This window comes from Myotis brandtii, unplaced genomic scaffold (genome assembly GCF_000412655.1).
Source record: "Myotis brandtii unplaced genomic scaffold, ASM41265v1 scaffold842, whole genome shotgun sequence".
NCBI classification, from domain to species: domain Eukaryota; kingdom Metazoa; phylum Chordata; class Mammalia; order Chiroptera; family Vespertilionidae; genus Myotis; species Myotis brandtii.
In genome coordinates, this window is record NW_005371421.1 from 109,430 (window position 1) to 124,791 (window position 15,362).

At 40.0% G+C, this 15,362-nt stretch overlaps 1 protein-coding gene and 1 pseudogene across 2 annotated transcripts in view; one reads left to right on the plus strand and one right to left on the minus strand.

Moving 5' to 3' along the window:
• Positions 1–15,362, plus strand: part of GCC2 (GRIP and coiled-coil domain containing 2) — a 101,792-nt gene that overhangs the window by 76,655 nt on the left and 9,775 nt on the right. For both annotated transcript variants that reach the window (XM_014532101.1, XM_005884654.2), the window contains exons 17-19: positions 6,834–6,955; positions 10,169–10,345; positions 13,368–13,585. In XM_014532101.1, coding sequence (XP_014387587.1) covers positions 6,834–6,955; positions 10,169–10,345; positions 13,368–13,585 — 517 coding nt within the window. The remainder of the gene's footprint in view (positions 1–6,833; positions 6,956–10,168; positions 10,346–13,367; positions 13,586–15,362) is intronic.
• On the minus strand, positions 8,008–9,614 carry LOC102263488 (annotated as a pseudogene).

Below are 15,362 nucleotides of genomic sequence, written 5' to 3' on the forward strand. Positions count from 1 at the left end.
ACCCTTTTTTTTAATGATGTTTACTTTGAATTTATATTAGTTCACACAAACACTCCATCCATGCTTTTGTTCCGGCCCTCCGGTCCAGTTTAAGAACCCATTGTGGCCCTCGAGTCAAAAAGTTTGCCCACCCCTGCTCTATCCACTGAGCCAAACCGGTTTCGGCCTCTTTGTTTCTTGATGGGTCTGGCTAGAGGTTCATAAATCTTGTTTATCCTTTCAAAGAACCAGTTCTTTTGTATCTTTTGTGGGGTTTTTTTGGTCTCTATGTCATTTATTTCTGCTCTGATCTATATGATTTCCTCCCATCTACTTACTCTGAATTTTTCATGTTGCTCTTTTTCTAATTCTTTAAGTTGTAGGGTAAGATAACTTATTACAAGTTTTTCTTGTTTTGTTTTGTTTTGTTTTTACGTAGGCCAGTAGCCCTATGAACTTCCCTCTCAGGACTGCTTTCACTGTGCCCCATAGATTTTGGATTGTTGTGTTTTCATTGTTATTTGTTTCCAGGATGTTTTTCATTTCTTCTTTGATCTCTTTGGTAACCCATTCACTGTTTAATAGCATGCTATTTAGCCTCCATGTGATTGAATGTTTTTTAGTATTTTTATTGTACCTGATTTCTAATTTCATGCCATTGTGATCTGAGAAGATGCTTGATATAATTAAAATCTTCTTGAACTTGTAGAGACTTAGTTTGTGTCTTAACCTGTGGTCTATCTTTGAAATTTTCCTATGTACATTTGAGAAAAATATATATTCTGTAGCTTTGTGGTGAAATGTTCTGAAAATGTCAATTAATTCCATCTGATCTATTGTACTGATTAGGATTGCTGTCTCCTTGTTGATGTTTTGTCTAGAATATCTATATTGTGATGTCAATGGGGTGTTAACGTACCCTGCTATGATTGTATTGCTGTCAATCTCTCCCTTTATCCTCCAGAAGTTATTTATATATATTTAGGTGCTCCTATATTGGGTGCATATGTTTACTAGAATTATGTCATCTTGTTGTTTTGATCCCTTTAGTATTATGCAGTGGCCTTCATTATCTCTTGTTATGGCCCTCACTTTGAGGTCTATTTTCTCAGACATAAGTATTGCTACCCCAGCTTTTATTTCATTTTCATTTACCTGAAGAATTTTGTCCATCCCTTCACTTTTTCTGGGTGAATCCTTTGTTCTTTGTTGAGGTCGGTCTCTTGTAGACAGTATATAGTTGGGTCGTGTTTTTGTATCCATTCATTCACCCTATGTCTTTTGACTGGAGCATTTACTCCATTTACATTTAGAGTTATTATTGATAGGTATTTATTTATTGCAATTTTTGTTCTGTATGCCTGGGCTTCTCTCTCTATTTCTTCTTCTCATTAGAGCAGTCCCTTTAGGACAGCGGTTCTCAACCAAGGGTCGCGACCCCTTTGGCAGTTGAACGACCCTTTCACAGAGGTCGCCTAAGACCATCCTGCATATCAGATATTTTACATTACGATTCATAACAGTAGCAACATTACAGTTATGAAGTAGCAACGAAAATAATTTTGTGGTTGGGTCACAACATGAGGAACTGTATTTAAAGGGCCAGAAGGTTGAGAACCACTGCTTTAGGATTTCCTGTAGTGCAGGTTTGGTGGTGATAAGCTCCTTTAGCCTTACTTTGTCTGGGAAGCTCCTTTTTATTTAGCTCTTCTTCTGGAGAATTATCTTGTTCTTTCTTTTGGTGGTTGTTTTTATTGTCTCCCCATTTTGGCTGTCTGTTTGGGTTTGTGACTGTATATTAAGTAGATCTGCTACGCCTTCCAATGTCAAATGCTGTTTCTGACTAATTAGATCAGGCAAATATTCAAAGTCCAGAGACCTGCCTCTACCTGCATAATGATTGGATTCAGTTTTGAGAATCATCCACAGGTGGGGCAACAGTTTTTCCAACAGAGTGGGGCAATTGCCTGGAGGTGAAACGTTATTCTCGGTCTCTTAATTGGCCTCAGAAACTCCACATGCTGGGGCAAGGGATTTTCCAATAGGGTGGGTTAACTATCTTTCCCCCAGGGAAAAAACTGCCTGTATAGCAAATGTCTGCATCAGACAGATGTCCTCTGCATTGTGAGGGAATCACTCAGCACAGGAAACTGGAGTGTGTGCCTTCCGAGCTCTAATCCCAGATCCCCCACCTGGCTCCTTCTAGTCACACAGCTCCAGTCTACTCTGCCCTCCCTTTGCCAGAATCCAAGGTGAGTGGGTGCACACGAAATTCTGTGCTTAGCCCTTTAAGAGGGTGCCTGCATTTCCAACCATCTCTCCCTAGCAGACAGTAACCCTGCTGCTTTCTGCAGCCAGATGCTATGTGGGCACCTTTCTCAGTTCTGGTGCTCTCTGCTTGGGGGCCCAGCTTGGGGTTTAGACCCCAGAGGGCAACCCCCTACAGCTAAGATACCCCTCTGTACCTTCAGCTGCTGTCTGTGGCAGTCCAACCAGCCCTTTCTCACCTCCGCCCTTCCACTCACTATGTGGTCTCCACTTTCTGTCCTTGGTTATCAGGGTTCTCTCCAGCTAGTCTTCAGTTGATTATTCAGGATGGTGGTTTTTTTTTAAATTATAATTGTAATTCCACATTGGTCCTGGGAACATGTCTGTGGAGCATCCATTGACTTTGTAGCCAGTTTTAATCTCTGCTTTTCTTATATTTATACAAAGAGGATACACCATACATGAAAATCTTCCTAAATTTCTAAAGGCAAATAGTGTCATTATAAAATGTATGGATAGTAAATTATTCTACCAGATGTCAACAAATTGTCATTAGTGCCAATTTCACACCAACAAGAATCATCACTTTGGGGTGCAGTGAAGAAAATCTTTATTCAGTGCAAACAGCTCAGTTGTGATACAGCATGACTATAACAACAGTACTGCTGTGAAGGCAGCCCTGGGAAGAGGCAACAGTTGGCCAGGCCCCTCTTCTGCTAGGCAGCTCTGTTCTGCTCCTCACTGGTCTGCTTTGCCCTGTGCTGGTCTGGTCCACTCTGTTCCAATGAGGCATTTTTGGTGGTTTAGCTTAGCCGGTGAAATGCACTCTTCAGTGGAATGGAAAAGTATGGCCTCAGAGCCAGAGAGGAGCTGACTTATATAGAAAGGAGTCCATGCCCCTAGTTCCTAATTAGTCTATCCTCATGCAAATGAGGACTCCAAGTCCTTGATTGGTCTAAAAGGCAATTCCTAATTGGTCAGAAAAGAGCTGTTTCTCTTTTCAGTTGGACTAGGGAAAGCCTTAGTCCAATTGGTTAAAACAGGATTCCAGGAATTCCTATAAGATAGGCTGGCTCAGGTGGCAGGAGCACGTGCAGGCAGACAGTTCAGTGTAGAGGCAGTTAGTTCAGGGCAGGTTTCTGCCTGATGTGCAGTTTGCATGAGGGACCCCTTTGTAGAAATGGCTGTTAGGCCTGTTTTTTACTGATTGATTTGTGGGGGGAGGGAGAGGGAGAAACATCAGTTGTTGTTCCACTTATTTATGCATTCATTGGTTGATTCTTATATTTGCCCTGACTAGGATCGAACCCATAACCTTGATGTATTGGGATGATGCCCTAACCAACTGAGCTGTCAGGCCAGGGCTAGGCTGTTTTTTATTTTTATTTTAATTTAATTTCTCTCTCTTTTTTTAAAATCTTTATTGTTGAGAGTATTACTGATGTCCCTCTTTCCCACCTTGCCCCCTCCACCTGGTTCCCACCCAGTCCCAGGCCCTTACCACCCTACTGTCTGTGTCCACAGGTAAGATCTTTGGTTAATGTCTTACCCCACCCCTTCCCCCCTTACCTCTGAGATTCGTCAGTTTGTTCCAAGTTTCCATGCCTCTGGTTCTATTTTATTCATCAGTTCATTTTGTTCATTAAATTTCTTGTTCACTTTTATCGATTTATAGATTCAGTTGTTGGTAGATACGTATTTATTGCCATTTTATTGTTCATGGTTTTTATCTTTTTTTTCTTCTTCTTCTTCCTCTTCTTAAAGAATACCCTTCAACATTTCATGTAATACTGGTTTGGTGGGGATGAACTCCTTTAGCTTTTTCTTGTCTGTGAAGCTCTTTATTTGACCTTCAATTCTAAATGATAGCTTTGCTGGGTAGAGTAATCTTGGTTGTAGGTCCTTGTTATCATCACTATGAATATTTCTTGCCACTCCCTTCTGGCCTGCGAAGTTTCTGTTGAGAAATCAGCTGACAGTTCTATGGATGCTCCCTTGTAAGTAACTAACTGCTTTTCTCTTGCTGCTTTTAAGATTCTTTCTTTGTTTTTAACCCTTGGCCTTTTAATTATGATGTGTCTTGGTGTGGGCCTCTTTGGGTTCCTCTTGTTTGGGACTCTCCACACTTCCTGGACTTGTAAGTCTATTCCTTTCACCAGGTAGGGGAAGTTTTCTGTCATTATTTCTCCAAATAGGTTTTCAGTATCTTGCTATCTTCTCCTTCTGGAACCCCATGATGCAAATGGTATGCTTGAAGTTGTGCTAGAGGCTCCTTAAACTATCTCCATATTTTTGGATTCTTTTTTTCTTTTTGCTCCTCTGATTGGGTGTTTTTTGCTTTCTCGTATTCCAAATTGTTTATTTGATTCTGGTACTACTCTACTCTACTGTTAAATCCCTCTAAATTTTTCTTTATTTCAGTTAGTGTATGCTTAATTTCTGATTGGTCCTTTTCCATGTCTTTGACATTCATACTAAGATCCTCAAAAGTCTCTCTAAGTCCCATGAAGATCCTTGAGTAACCTTATAACCGTGGCTTTGAACCCTATATCCAGTAGTTTGCTTGGTTCCATTTCTTTCATTTGTGACATGTTTCTTTGTCTCCACATTTTGGCTGCTTCCATGTGTTTGTATCTATGTATTAGGTAGAGCTGTTATGTCTCCTAGAATTGGTAGAGTAGCCTTGTGTAATAGTTGTCCTGTAGGGCCCAGTGGCTCAGCCTCCCTAGTCATCTGAGCTGGGCATTCTAGGTATGCCCCTGTGTGGGCTGTATGCAGTCTTATAGTTAAGACTTGATTGCTGTTGGTGTCACTGGGAGGAATTGACCTCCAGGCCACTTGGCTGTGAGGACCAACGTCAACTACAGTGGGAGAGCTGCTGTGCAGGAAACACTCCTATGGAGCAGGACTTGCTTCAGTGGGGCTGGGTGCTCACTGAGTCTGTCTCTTGAGTAGGTCACTTGTGGATGTGTAGAGTTGTAATCTGCTATGGTTTGAAGCTGTCCACCGGGTGCACAGGCTCTAGGGCCTTCAGGGAAGTTCAAAGTCAGCCAGTGCCTGGGGCTATCCGGCAGGAGCTACAGAGGGATCTACAGATGGCTGTTATTTGCATTGGGCTTGGAGGTGCCCAGGTTAGGCCCAGCTGTGAAGCAAGGCAGGGTGGTGCTAGTGCCAGGTCTTGGGCCTTTTATTGATAGGTTTGGGGCACACTGTCACCAGCTACAGCTTATTTAAGAGATTTTAGCAAAGTCTGAAGCCTGCGCCCGGTCTGGCCATTCATATGGAAAAGCTGCTACAAACAGCTTGTGTGGGACTGCAAATTGGATGGGGTGGGATCTCAGGGAATTCCCAGGGCAGAACTAACAGTATGCTCCAGGCTGATGGAGACTCAAATATGTCTGCCAGTCAGCCTGTGACAGGGAAGGTCCCAGGACAGGAACACTGTCCCCTGTGAGCACTCCTGTCTGGTAGAAAGCCACCCCTGAGTTTCTGCCCCGATGCCAGACAATCCAGTTCCTCCCTGTATGTGTCTGGGTCCCCTAAAGCTGCCCAGTGCTGGAGCTCAGAGTGATCAAGTCAGTAAGTTCGTGTACTGGCCCTTTAAGAGGAACACCCGGGTCTCTAGCAGTCTCTGTGTCACTCAGCCACAATTCCTGCTGGTTTCTATAATCCATGGTTATAGGGACTTCTCTCCCCATCTCTGGGAGCCTGGGCTGGGAGGTTTGGTGTGGGGCTAGGACGCCTTGCTCCACGCTGGTAGCCTTCACAGAGACGATCTCGCTTCGATTAAATAAAGGGCACACAAGGGCGTTGGACCAACCCCTTCTGCGCCTCCACCCCTCCTACCAGTCTCAAAGTACTTTCTTATTTATTTCTCTAGTTGTAGGACTTCCATTCAGCCAGCTTTCAGGCAGTTCTGAATGATGGTGGTTCTGTATTTTAGTTGTAATTTTGATTGGTTGTGGGAGGCAATGAGTACAGGCTTTCACCTACGCCAAGATCTTCTAGGCTTTGTACTTTAAAATTTGAGCCATTTAGCCACCAGGAGCCCTTCTTAATAGGTATCTTCTTTCTCGGTCCACACAGGGAATAAAACATGGTAGATGCATATCTCTAGTTAGACAAAATTACATCATTCAAAATCTTTTAAAAAGTGTAAGACCAAGCACAATTTTTAGCTGAAGTTAATAATTAGGGGCTAAAAGGTGTTAGCCATTGTCCTCATTTTCAAAAACAAGTTGTCATCTTAATGCATTACTCTCTGAAAGACAATAGAGGATCATGTTACAATAGAAAATGCGCCCAGCCATCGTTGCTCAGTGGTTGAGAGTCAACCTATGAACCAGGAGGTTACGGTTCAATTCCCAGTCAGGACACATGCCTGGGTTGTGGGTTCAATCCCCAGTGTGGGGTATGCAGGAGGCATCCAATCAATGATTCTTTCTCATCATTTATGTTTCTCTCTCTCACTCCACCTCCCTTCCTTTCTGAAATCAATAAAAAAATATATATGTGTGTATATATATATATTTTTTTTTTTTAAAGAAAATGCAATAGAAAATCTTTCTCTCTTTTAAATATTATAGGTGGAACAAGCTGCTATAACCTCTGAATTTGAAAGCTACAAAGTCCGAGTTCATAATGTTCTGAAACAACAGAAAAATAAATCTGCCTCTCAGGGTGAAACTGAGGAAGCTAAACAAGAAAGGTAAAGTCTGAATTATAGGAAACATACAGGGTTTTTCTCCCCATGGCACATTCTCCACCCAGTAGGTTGAAAATCCTACTTGGATTTCTTTTGACTGGTATTTTGCATGTAATCAGCAACGAGAAAGGTATTGGCTTCACTGTGTTCCAGACAGCAGCAGGGGAAGGTCACTGTGAAAAGCACTGTTACAAACTCAAAAATATGTGTAAAGGAAACAGTGAAACCAGGCTACAGGCTTTGAAATACAGGCATAATATTTTCACCTTGCAGTAGAATCTGGTCATAGTGAAACACAGACAAAGTTACATTGTAAGTTTCCCAATCTTGAAAGTTTAGAAATACAAGAATAAAAAGGTTTACATAATATACTTATTCACCATTAATTATGCTAAACAGAAGTTTCCTAAAATTTTACTTATTTCACAAGTTTTAAATTAAGTACTAAATTTTTGGTCTAGAATTGGATTTTCTTAAGTTTATGATCATCTATCTCAGTTACTATTTCAATAGTGTATTGTTTAATGCTTTCTTAAAACTAACATACTTTTGTAAATTATTTTAAAATATGCTAGGAATAAATGATAGGGCATTCTACAGCATGTGTATTTTCTTTTTATAAGTAGAAGTTCAGTGTTAAAGCAGTTTTACATCTGACTCTTACTGTTCCAAATAGAACTAAATATCCTGCAGTATTTGTATGTTTTTGCTTGTATTAATTTTTGTTTAGGTGTCCATTAAAAATAGCAACTATAGGATGAAAATGATGAGATATTTTCTCTATCAATAGCTCATCTTAAAGCTAAAGTTGAATATTTACACAATATAAAAATGTCACCATTTCCAAGACTTGACTTTTTAATTGTGCCAGAATTTGCGGTTCACATTATTTTAATATGAGTGTTATATGTTCCTTCTACTTTCTTTTTCTTTTCTTTTTTTTCAATGCCTAATTTCCAAAGTACTTTATTGTTAAAACAGGTCACAACACTAAGCCTTGGGCCGGTTCTGCCAATGCATAAGCTACAAATGCTTGCCTGGCAGCTAAGGGGCGCTCTCATTGCATGTTTGAGAATTGAATAAAAATCCATATAAAACAAACATCCATATAGTTTCCATAGAAACACAGATAAGTGTGACCCCATCACCTAGGCCTTCCACCTTGTTCCATCTGTGTCAACCCCACTTACAAAGACATTTCAAACTAGCAATCATTAAGTTAATGGTCCCCCCAAATCCCTTAAGTCAAGCTACACTCGCATAACAGCTACAGAAATGGCTTCTACGTTAATGCGAGCTGACATGCAGGCTGCCGGGAGGCGCTCCATCCCACTCTCCCAGGCACAGGACACAGGTAGGGTGCCGGTATCCTCCTCTGCCTTGGGCGGGAAGTCTCGGTTCTGGACTTGCTGCATCAGTTGCCATGTCGGCCCTGACATCACATAATAGATAGTCGGCCTCTGCAATCCACTGAAAGTAGAAGCAGCAGCCATGGTATAAGCACCCATGATTTCAAAGAGCATCCAGTCTCCCACGTGCATCTCGGACAAGCCGCAGTGCTCAAAGATGCCATTGAGGCCATCACAGATGGGTCCCCAGATGCTGGATAAGTAATACTTCTCATCTGGTTTAGGCCTCTTCTGCAGAAGGGGCTTCATGTGCTCATAGTCATAGAGGATGCGATTACATGATCCATGTACTCTACCATTCTCATAATACATAAAGGTTTTCTTGCTCAACTCATCTTCATCATCAGAGCCTGTTTGTTCTTTAAGACCAGTTTTTTGGCAATGATATTAACTGCAAGTGTGAATGCTGATGCAACATAGTACCTGCCTGGCTCAGCTACAAGTGTCACTCCCGAGTCTGATGGAAAATACTTGTCCAGCGCTGGGTTGATTACACAAACCAGCTTTGCCTTTGATGTGCCCTGGCAGCTTTCATCAGCCCAACTTCACTATCGAAAGTCATCACCTGGACTCTGTTATTGGCAGCATATTTAATCTGAGACGCTTGTTTACAAGGTTTTGCATAGGTGATCCTCTCTGGAGACACCTCAAGACTCTGCACCAACTGTATTTCAGTCTTGCTGGCACAGTCCAATCCCATCCCGATGGCGGCTAGGGTCTTCACTATGGTCCTGCTGTCATTGCATTTGACTGCATAATGGGGTGACCCGAGGAAGAGCTTTTAGCCATCTCAGATGTTTCTTTAGAATGTCTCCCACGTTTGCAACATAGAAAGCATCCTTATCATCGGAAGAAGAGAATTCATTAATTTTTTGGTCCAGAATGTCCTTGACAGTAAAGCCCTCATCAAGGAAATGGCAGTCAAACTCTTCATTGCTAATGTTGTTCATGTTCATGGTTTCTGGATGTTCCAAAATGCAACACAAAGGAAAATGAAGAGATGGGACTTAGGAAATTACTGCCAGCTGTTCACAAACGCAGCTCTCCGGGAATTCCCAGTCCACGGAAGATGGGTTCTCTCAGTGCAGCATTGGGAATGTCCTCAGAGCACAGGACGCCTCACGCTGATCCCATGGAGCTGCTGTGCAGAGCACGCAGGACCACTGGCCTCGCTCCCTCCCCCGCCAGACCACTTGCCTGAGTGGCGAGTGGCTCTGGAGCACTGGCAGAGGGGTGGCGGCAGAGGCTGAGGGGACTGACCCCTTCTACTTTCTTATACATTACTTAAAAAAAAAAAAAGAAACTAATCAATATAGTGTACTGTACTAGTTGTGGTAGAATTACTGGTTGGAATTCAAGATCTAGCTACAAAGTCCAAGTTCTCCAGGGACTTTCTTTCTCCAAGTACTTTTTTGTTTGTTTTTCTCCAAGGACTTGTTTAACTATAACTTGATCTAATCTACCATTCTCATAATGAATAACTTAGAACTGTGTTATTTTTTTTTCTTTTTAAATTAATGGCATAGTCCTACAACATAAAATATGTTATTTTGATGCCTTGTAATGGTCTGCCCCTTTTGAATATGAAACATATAAGTTTAAACCTGAAGTGCCTGAGATCTAAAATCTGACAATGTCTTTTGCATCATATTTAACTCTAGTCTCTGAATTCTTCTGATTATTTTATTTACTTTAGAATCATCCATAATAATAGCAAAAGTCTGACATTGAAAGATTAAAAGTAAAATTTTAATCATGTTCACTTCTTTCAAAAATATTTTAAACTGTTTATTTCTGTTTATTTTAGAGAACACCTGGAAATGCTGGTTGACCAACTAAAGATCAAATTACAAGATACCCAAAATAATTTACAGATCAATGTGTCTGAACTTCAGACATTACAGTCTGAACATGATACTCTGCTAGAAAGGCACAACAAGATGCTGCAGGAAACGGTGTCTAAAGAGGCGGAACTCCGGGAAAAGTACGGTCGCTAACAGCACTAACAGTGTTTGTACCAGGCAGCAAAATATTTCTGCCTTTTAAGTTTCTATCTTAAAACTCTCCCTTTTGGTTATTTTTGTTCTTAGCTTGTTTAAGAGAAAGTATTCATTCAATACTCTGTCTTTCCTGTAGCCTTCATGGCCAGAATGTTCCCTTAAAAAAAAATCACAAAAAAACACTACCTTGCTACCATGTGTCAAATTACAAGTATTTTTTTCTTTCTCTTTAGAGGAAAACATGTAAAAAAAATAGCTGCTGACTAAAAAGAATATGCAACCTACCTTTGCAGCTCTGTCTTCAAGTTGTTACTTTTGTTAATCAGTATAAATAGACATTAGGGGTATTGGCAGAATAAGTAGATTATTGTGAACAAGGAACTTTGAATTCTTGTCATAAAGAAATTGAGTGGTAATGTTAGTTGTATCCTAGGTTGAGGAAAAGGATTCTTCATTGAGTGTCTTTCATCAAAGATACTTTATGTATCTCAGATGTGTTTATAATACATGCCCAATTGTATACTAATCTTAAAAGTTAAAGCATTTTATTTTTTTGGCTTTTTAATCTTTTAACAGTGTGATTTATGTATGTTAATTTCATACATCAAAAGTTTCAGGAAAGATCTATCAATTTTCTAACTATCACCAGGGTTTACCATGAGGTTAGTTTATATTATAATACTGTATATACTTGATGTTTACTTCAGAAATTTCCAACACTTATTCTTTACTCTAGAAAAGTTATTGCTAACTATATTGCTAACACAAATAAAGTGCAAGTGATGCCTCTGAAGTAATTCAGTCATTCCATAAATGTTTTTGAGCACCTACTATGTGCCAGTCACTTTTCTAAGTGCTGGACAGTGTTCATAGCATTTTGAGATATTTATAGGGGTCTTCCCCAAAAATATGAAAAACTAATGATATTATTGACCTAGCCAGGTAGTTCAGTTGATATATTGACCCAATACATCAAGGTTGTGTGTGCGATCCCTGGTCATGGCACATACAAGAGGCAACCAATGAATGCATGAATAAGTGGAACCAGAAATCGATGTCTCTCTCTCTTCCTCTAATGATATTGTGCTGTCTGTGCCCTAGCCCAAACAAATAGCCTTTTCTTTATATATTCTCTGTTTTAAACATTTTAATATTCATACTTTACTGTGTGAGAATTTTTTAAGTGGTAGAGGAATAAATAGAGACCTAATTAATATAAACACCCCAGTAACAGCTGGGACAAGAACAGAGGACTTTCATCATCACAGTTGTTCCAGTTCCAGGTGTGACTTAAACTTCTACCTCTCTCAAGCAGGCAGATTCAGAAGTGTCACTGACACCACCTGAAAACCCTAGTTCTAAAATGCAGCTTTTATCTTAGAAAATTATTGTGATAGCTAATGGTTCTTTCTTTACTTCCTTGATACATATTAAACAAAATTCTTGCAGGAAAAATGCAGGGTTAAGGGGTAGCATATATACTATCATTCTTTAAACTCATTAATTGATATGAATTTGGCAATTAAGATACCTTTCTGGCCCTAGCTGGTGTGGCTCAGTTGGTTGGAATGTTGTCCCATGCACCAAAGGGTCTCAGGTTTGATTCCCGGTCAGGGCACATACCAGGTTGCGAGTTTGATCACCAGTCGGGGTGCATATGGGAAGTAAGTGATCAGGGTTTCTCTCTCATGTCAATGTTTCTTTCTCTCTCTCTCCTCCTTCCTCTCTCTCTCTAAAAATCAATAAAAACATATTCTCAGGGTCATGGGCTCAATTCTCGTCAAGGGCACGTCCCTCCTCCGTTGCAGGCTCAATCCCTGGCCCCAGTTGGGGCATATGTGGGAGGCAGCCAATTGATGCATCTCTCTCACAGATGGATGTTTCCCTCTCTCTGTCTCTCCCCCTCCCTTCTATTCTCTCTAAGAACCAATGGAAAAAATATCCTCAGGTGAGGATTAATAAAACAAGCACCTTTTCTGAAGCATGATTCTTTATTGCATATGTCCCCCTTTAGCAACTAAATCTTGTTTTAAAACCGTATGTGGTGTCCATATGTGTAACACATACAAAAGAGATTTTGGAAAGCTACATGCTAGACCATTAATGAATTTTACCCCTGGAGTTGGGGTTTTACACTGTAGGGGTAGGGAGGTGTGAATAAAAAGAGGGATTTAACTGTTTTTCTATAATTGCTTCTGTATTGTTTGAATTTTTATGGTAGTGTACTTGTGTATCCCTTGTGTAAAAAAAAAAAAAAGTTTTGTTTTACCAAAGTCAAACATAGAACATCAATACTACAACTAAGCTATTAAAAATAGTAGTTTCCAAATAGTAGGTCCCTTACTAGGATCAGTCTGACTACATAAAAATCACATGGAAAACTGCTAAAAGTAGGCAACTTCTAGGATTACCTTTGGATATTCTGATTCAGTGGCTCCCGGAAGAGAACCAGATGCCTGTATTTTTAATTGGGTACCTGGGTGCAGGGAAATTCAGAAGCGGTTATAGTAAGCTAAGTCTTTGTGTTTCGGAGTGTCATGTTAATTCGCTCAGAAGGCGATGCTTTCCTTTAAGGCTTTCCTTATGAATCAAAAGAGTGTTCTTTTTGTGTGTTTTTGGGATAATCGAAAAATATATTAATCCTGTATTTATATGAGCTACCACATAAGATAACCCAAAGTGCACTAATTAAAAGTATAATATTTATGCCCTAAATATAGTGCTTTTTTCTGCTAAACTATGAAGGAAGTTTCTCATCTAAACCATACAACATAGTTCCTCAACCAAGGTTCCTCTCTGAACTACGAACACAGACTAGAATTTGAACTAGATGACAGCCAGTGCTATTTCTCCCCAGATTGTTACATAGCTAGTCCCATCTTAGATGCATAGGAGAGAAGTTCATCCTATCTCAGGGCTAATTCTCTTGCAGGGCCCAGTTAAGAAAGGCTGAGTCGGCATCTTAAGTTGAAAGATCTCATGAATTACATGCCTGTCACCCTTCAGGTTATGTTCAATACAATCAGAGAACATGATGATGAAGTCTGAACATGCACAAACTGTGAGTCACCTGACATCCCAGAATGAGGTCCTTCGCAGCAGCTTCCGAGATCAAGTGAGGCATTTGCAGGACGAGCACAGAAAGACAGTGGAAACTTTGCAGCAACAGCTCTCCAAGGTGGAAACTCAGCTTTTCCAGCTTAAGAGTGAATCGACCACAAAAAGTATGTATGTACACATGGAAACAATCATTGTTCATGTTCTCGTGTATTTATGTCACTCAAATACATTCTTCACAAATTCTTAAGAAAATAGAAAATTTACTAGGTAACAGCCAGTATTGATTCTGTGATTAATGAATTTTGGATTTGCTCACAGAGAAGATATTGGAACCATTCTAGATTGTGCTTAAACCAGCCTATGTAACCAGAGAATATTGATTTTCATGTATTTGTCAACCTCCATATAATAGAGTATTTCCTTTCTCTGACTCCAACATACTGTGTCAGTATCATGACCTGTCAGATTTAAATGTTCACTGGATTTGTTTGGTGTTTTTCACTAGTCATCAAAATGTATGCATTTCTTAATTAGAAATATTAAGAGAGCAAGAGGCTTGGAAACACTCAAGCAGCACTGAACTTACAGGATTGGTTGGCCAATACAGCTCTTCCCTCTCAAGTTTCTGATTAGTTGGAGTTTTAGTTCAGCCACACCCAGTAGCAGTCTACTTTCTGGAAGAGATGGAAATATGTCAGCCGAAATGAGGCTACATTTTAGTATTAAGTATCAGCTTCATACTTAACACTGTTTCCCATGGAAAAATGTCATCAGTTATAAGTCACTCATCAGGGTCAGAAACCAACTTTTAAGAAAACTTAACATATGCCAAGAATCAGCACAGGAAGTAATCAGCCAGGGAAACATGGGTTGCATAAGAGATTGTAGTCTAAGAATCAGCAGTAGAATAGCAGTTAGGAAAATATCAGAAATCCAGGAAAATGCCTCAACAAATGTAGCCAGAGGGCTAATGTTTGAAAAAAAATGGGAGGCCACCAAGCCAGCATGTCTCAGTGGTTGGTCGTTGACCCATGAACCAGGAGGTCACAGTTTGATTTGTGGTCAGGGCACATGTCCAGGTTGTGGGCTCAATCCCCAGTGTGGATTGATCAATAGTTCTCTCTCATCATTGATGTTTCTGTCTCTCTCTCCCTCTCCCTTCCTCTCTGAAATCAACAAAAATATATTAAAAGAAAATGGGAAGTAACTTCATGGAATGGGAAATAAGTGAAATTTGAAGTTAAAAAACCTGGATTAGAATTCTGGTCCCTGACCCAGCTCTGAGACCCTGGGCAAAGTCATTTACTTTTTCTGAACTTCAGGTTTCTTGGGATTGATAATGTGATGTGTTTGAAAGTGTCTTACCAACCGTATGTTTCTATGCAAGTGTTCACTACCAGCAAGCAGGAGAGCCTTGCCCGTGAATTAGTGCTGATTAGTTCCCTGTCCTGAACTCTAGGTTCTTCTTGCCTGAACACTGAGCAGACAATGGTAGGAATCAGTAGAGGTATAAGGGCAGTGATCAACAAGAACGTTTGCTGAGCAGACGTCAGCAAGTCTGTTGTGTCAGAAAGTATGCAGCCAGCTGAAATACCTAATCCTCAAAAATAGCTGGAATCTAGTTTTAGAATTTCTACCAATGCTGAGGTCTCTATGTTGTGAGCTTTGTGTTATCTAATAGTTTATCATATCTAACTAGTAGTAATTAATTTATAGCTTCTGCTGAAATGACTTAAGTGTGGTTACAAGTTCATTTTTAGGACTGTTTTAGAAATTATTTTTTATACATCATTTACTTTTTATTCTATTTATTCAAATTCCTTGTCATATCATCTGACATTCCTAGGATCATTTTAATTTTATTGTGTATCTCTGTTAATGCTGAATTTATCAATTTTGAACACTCTCTCACTTCCCCTTAAAAAAAAAAAAAAAAAAAAG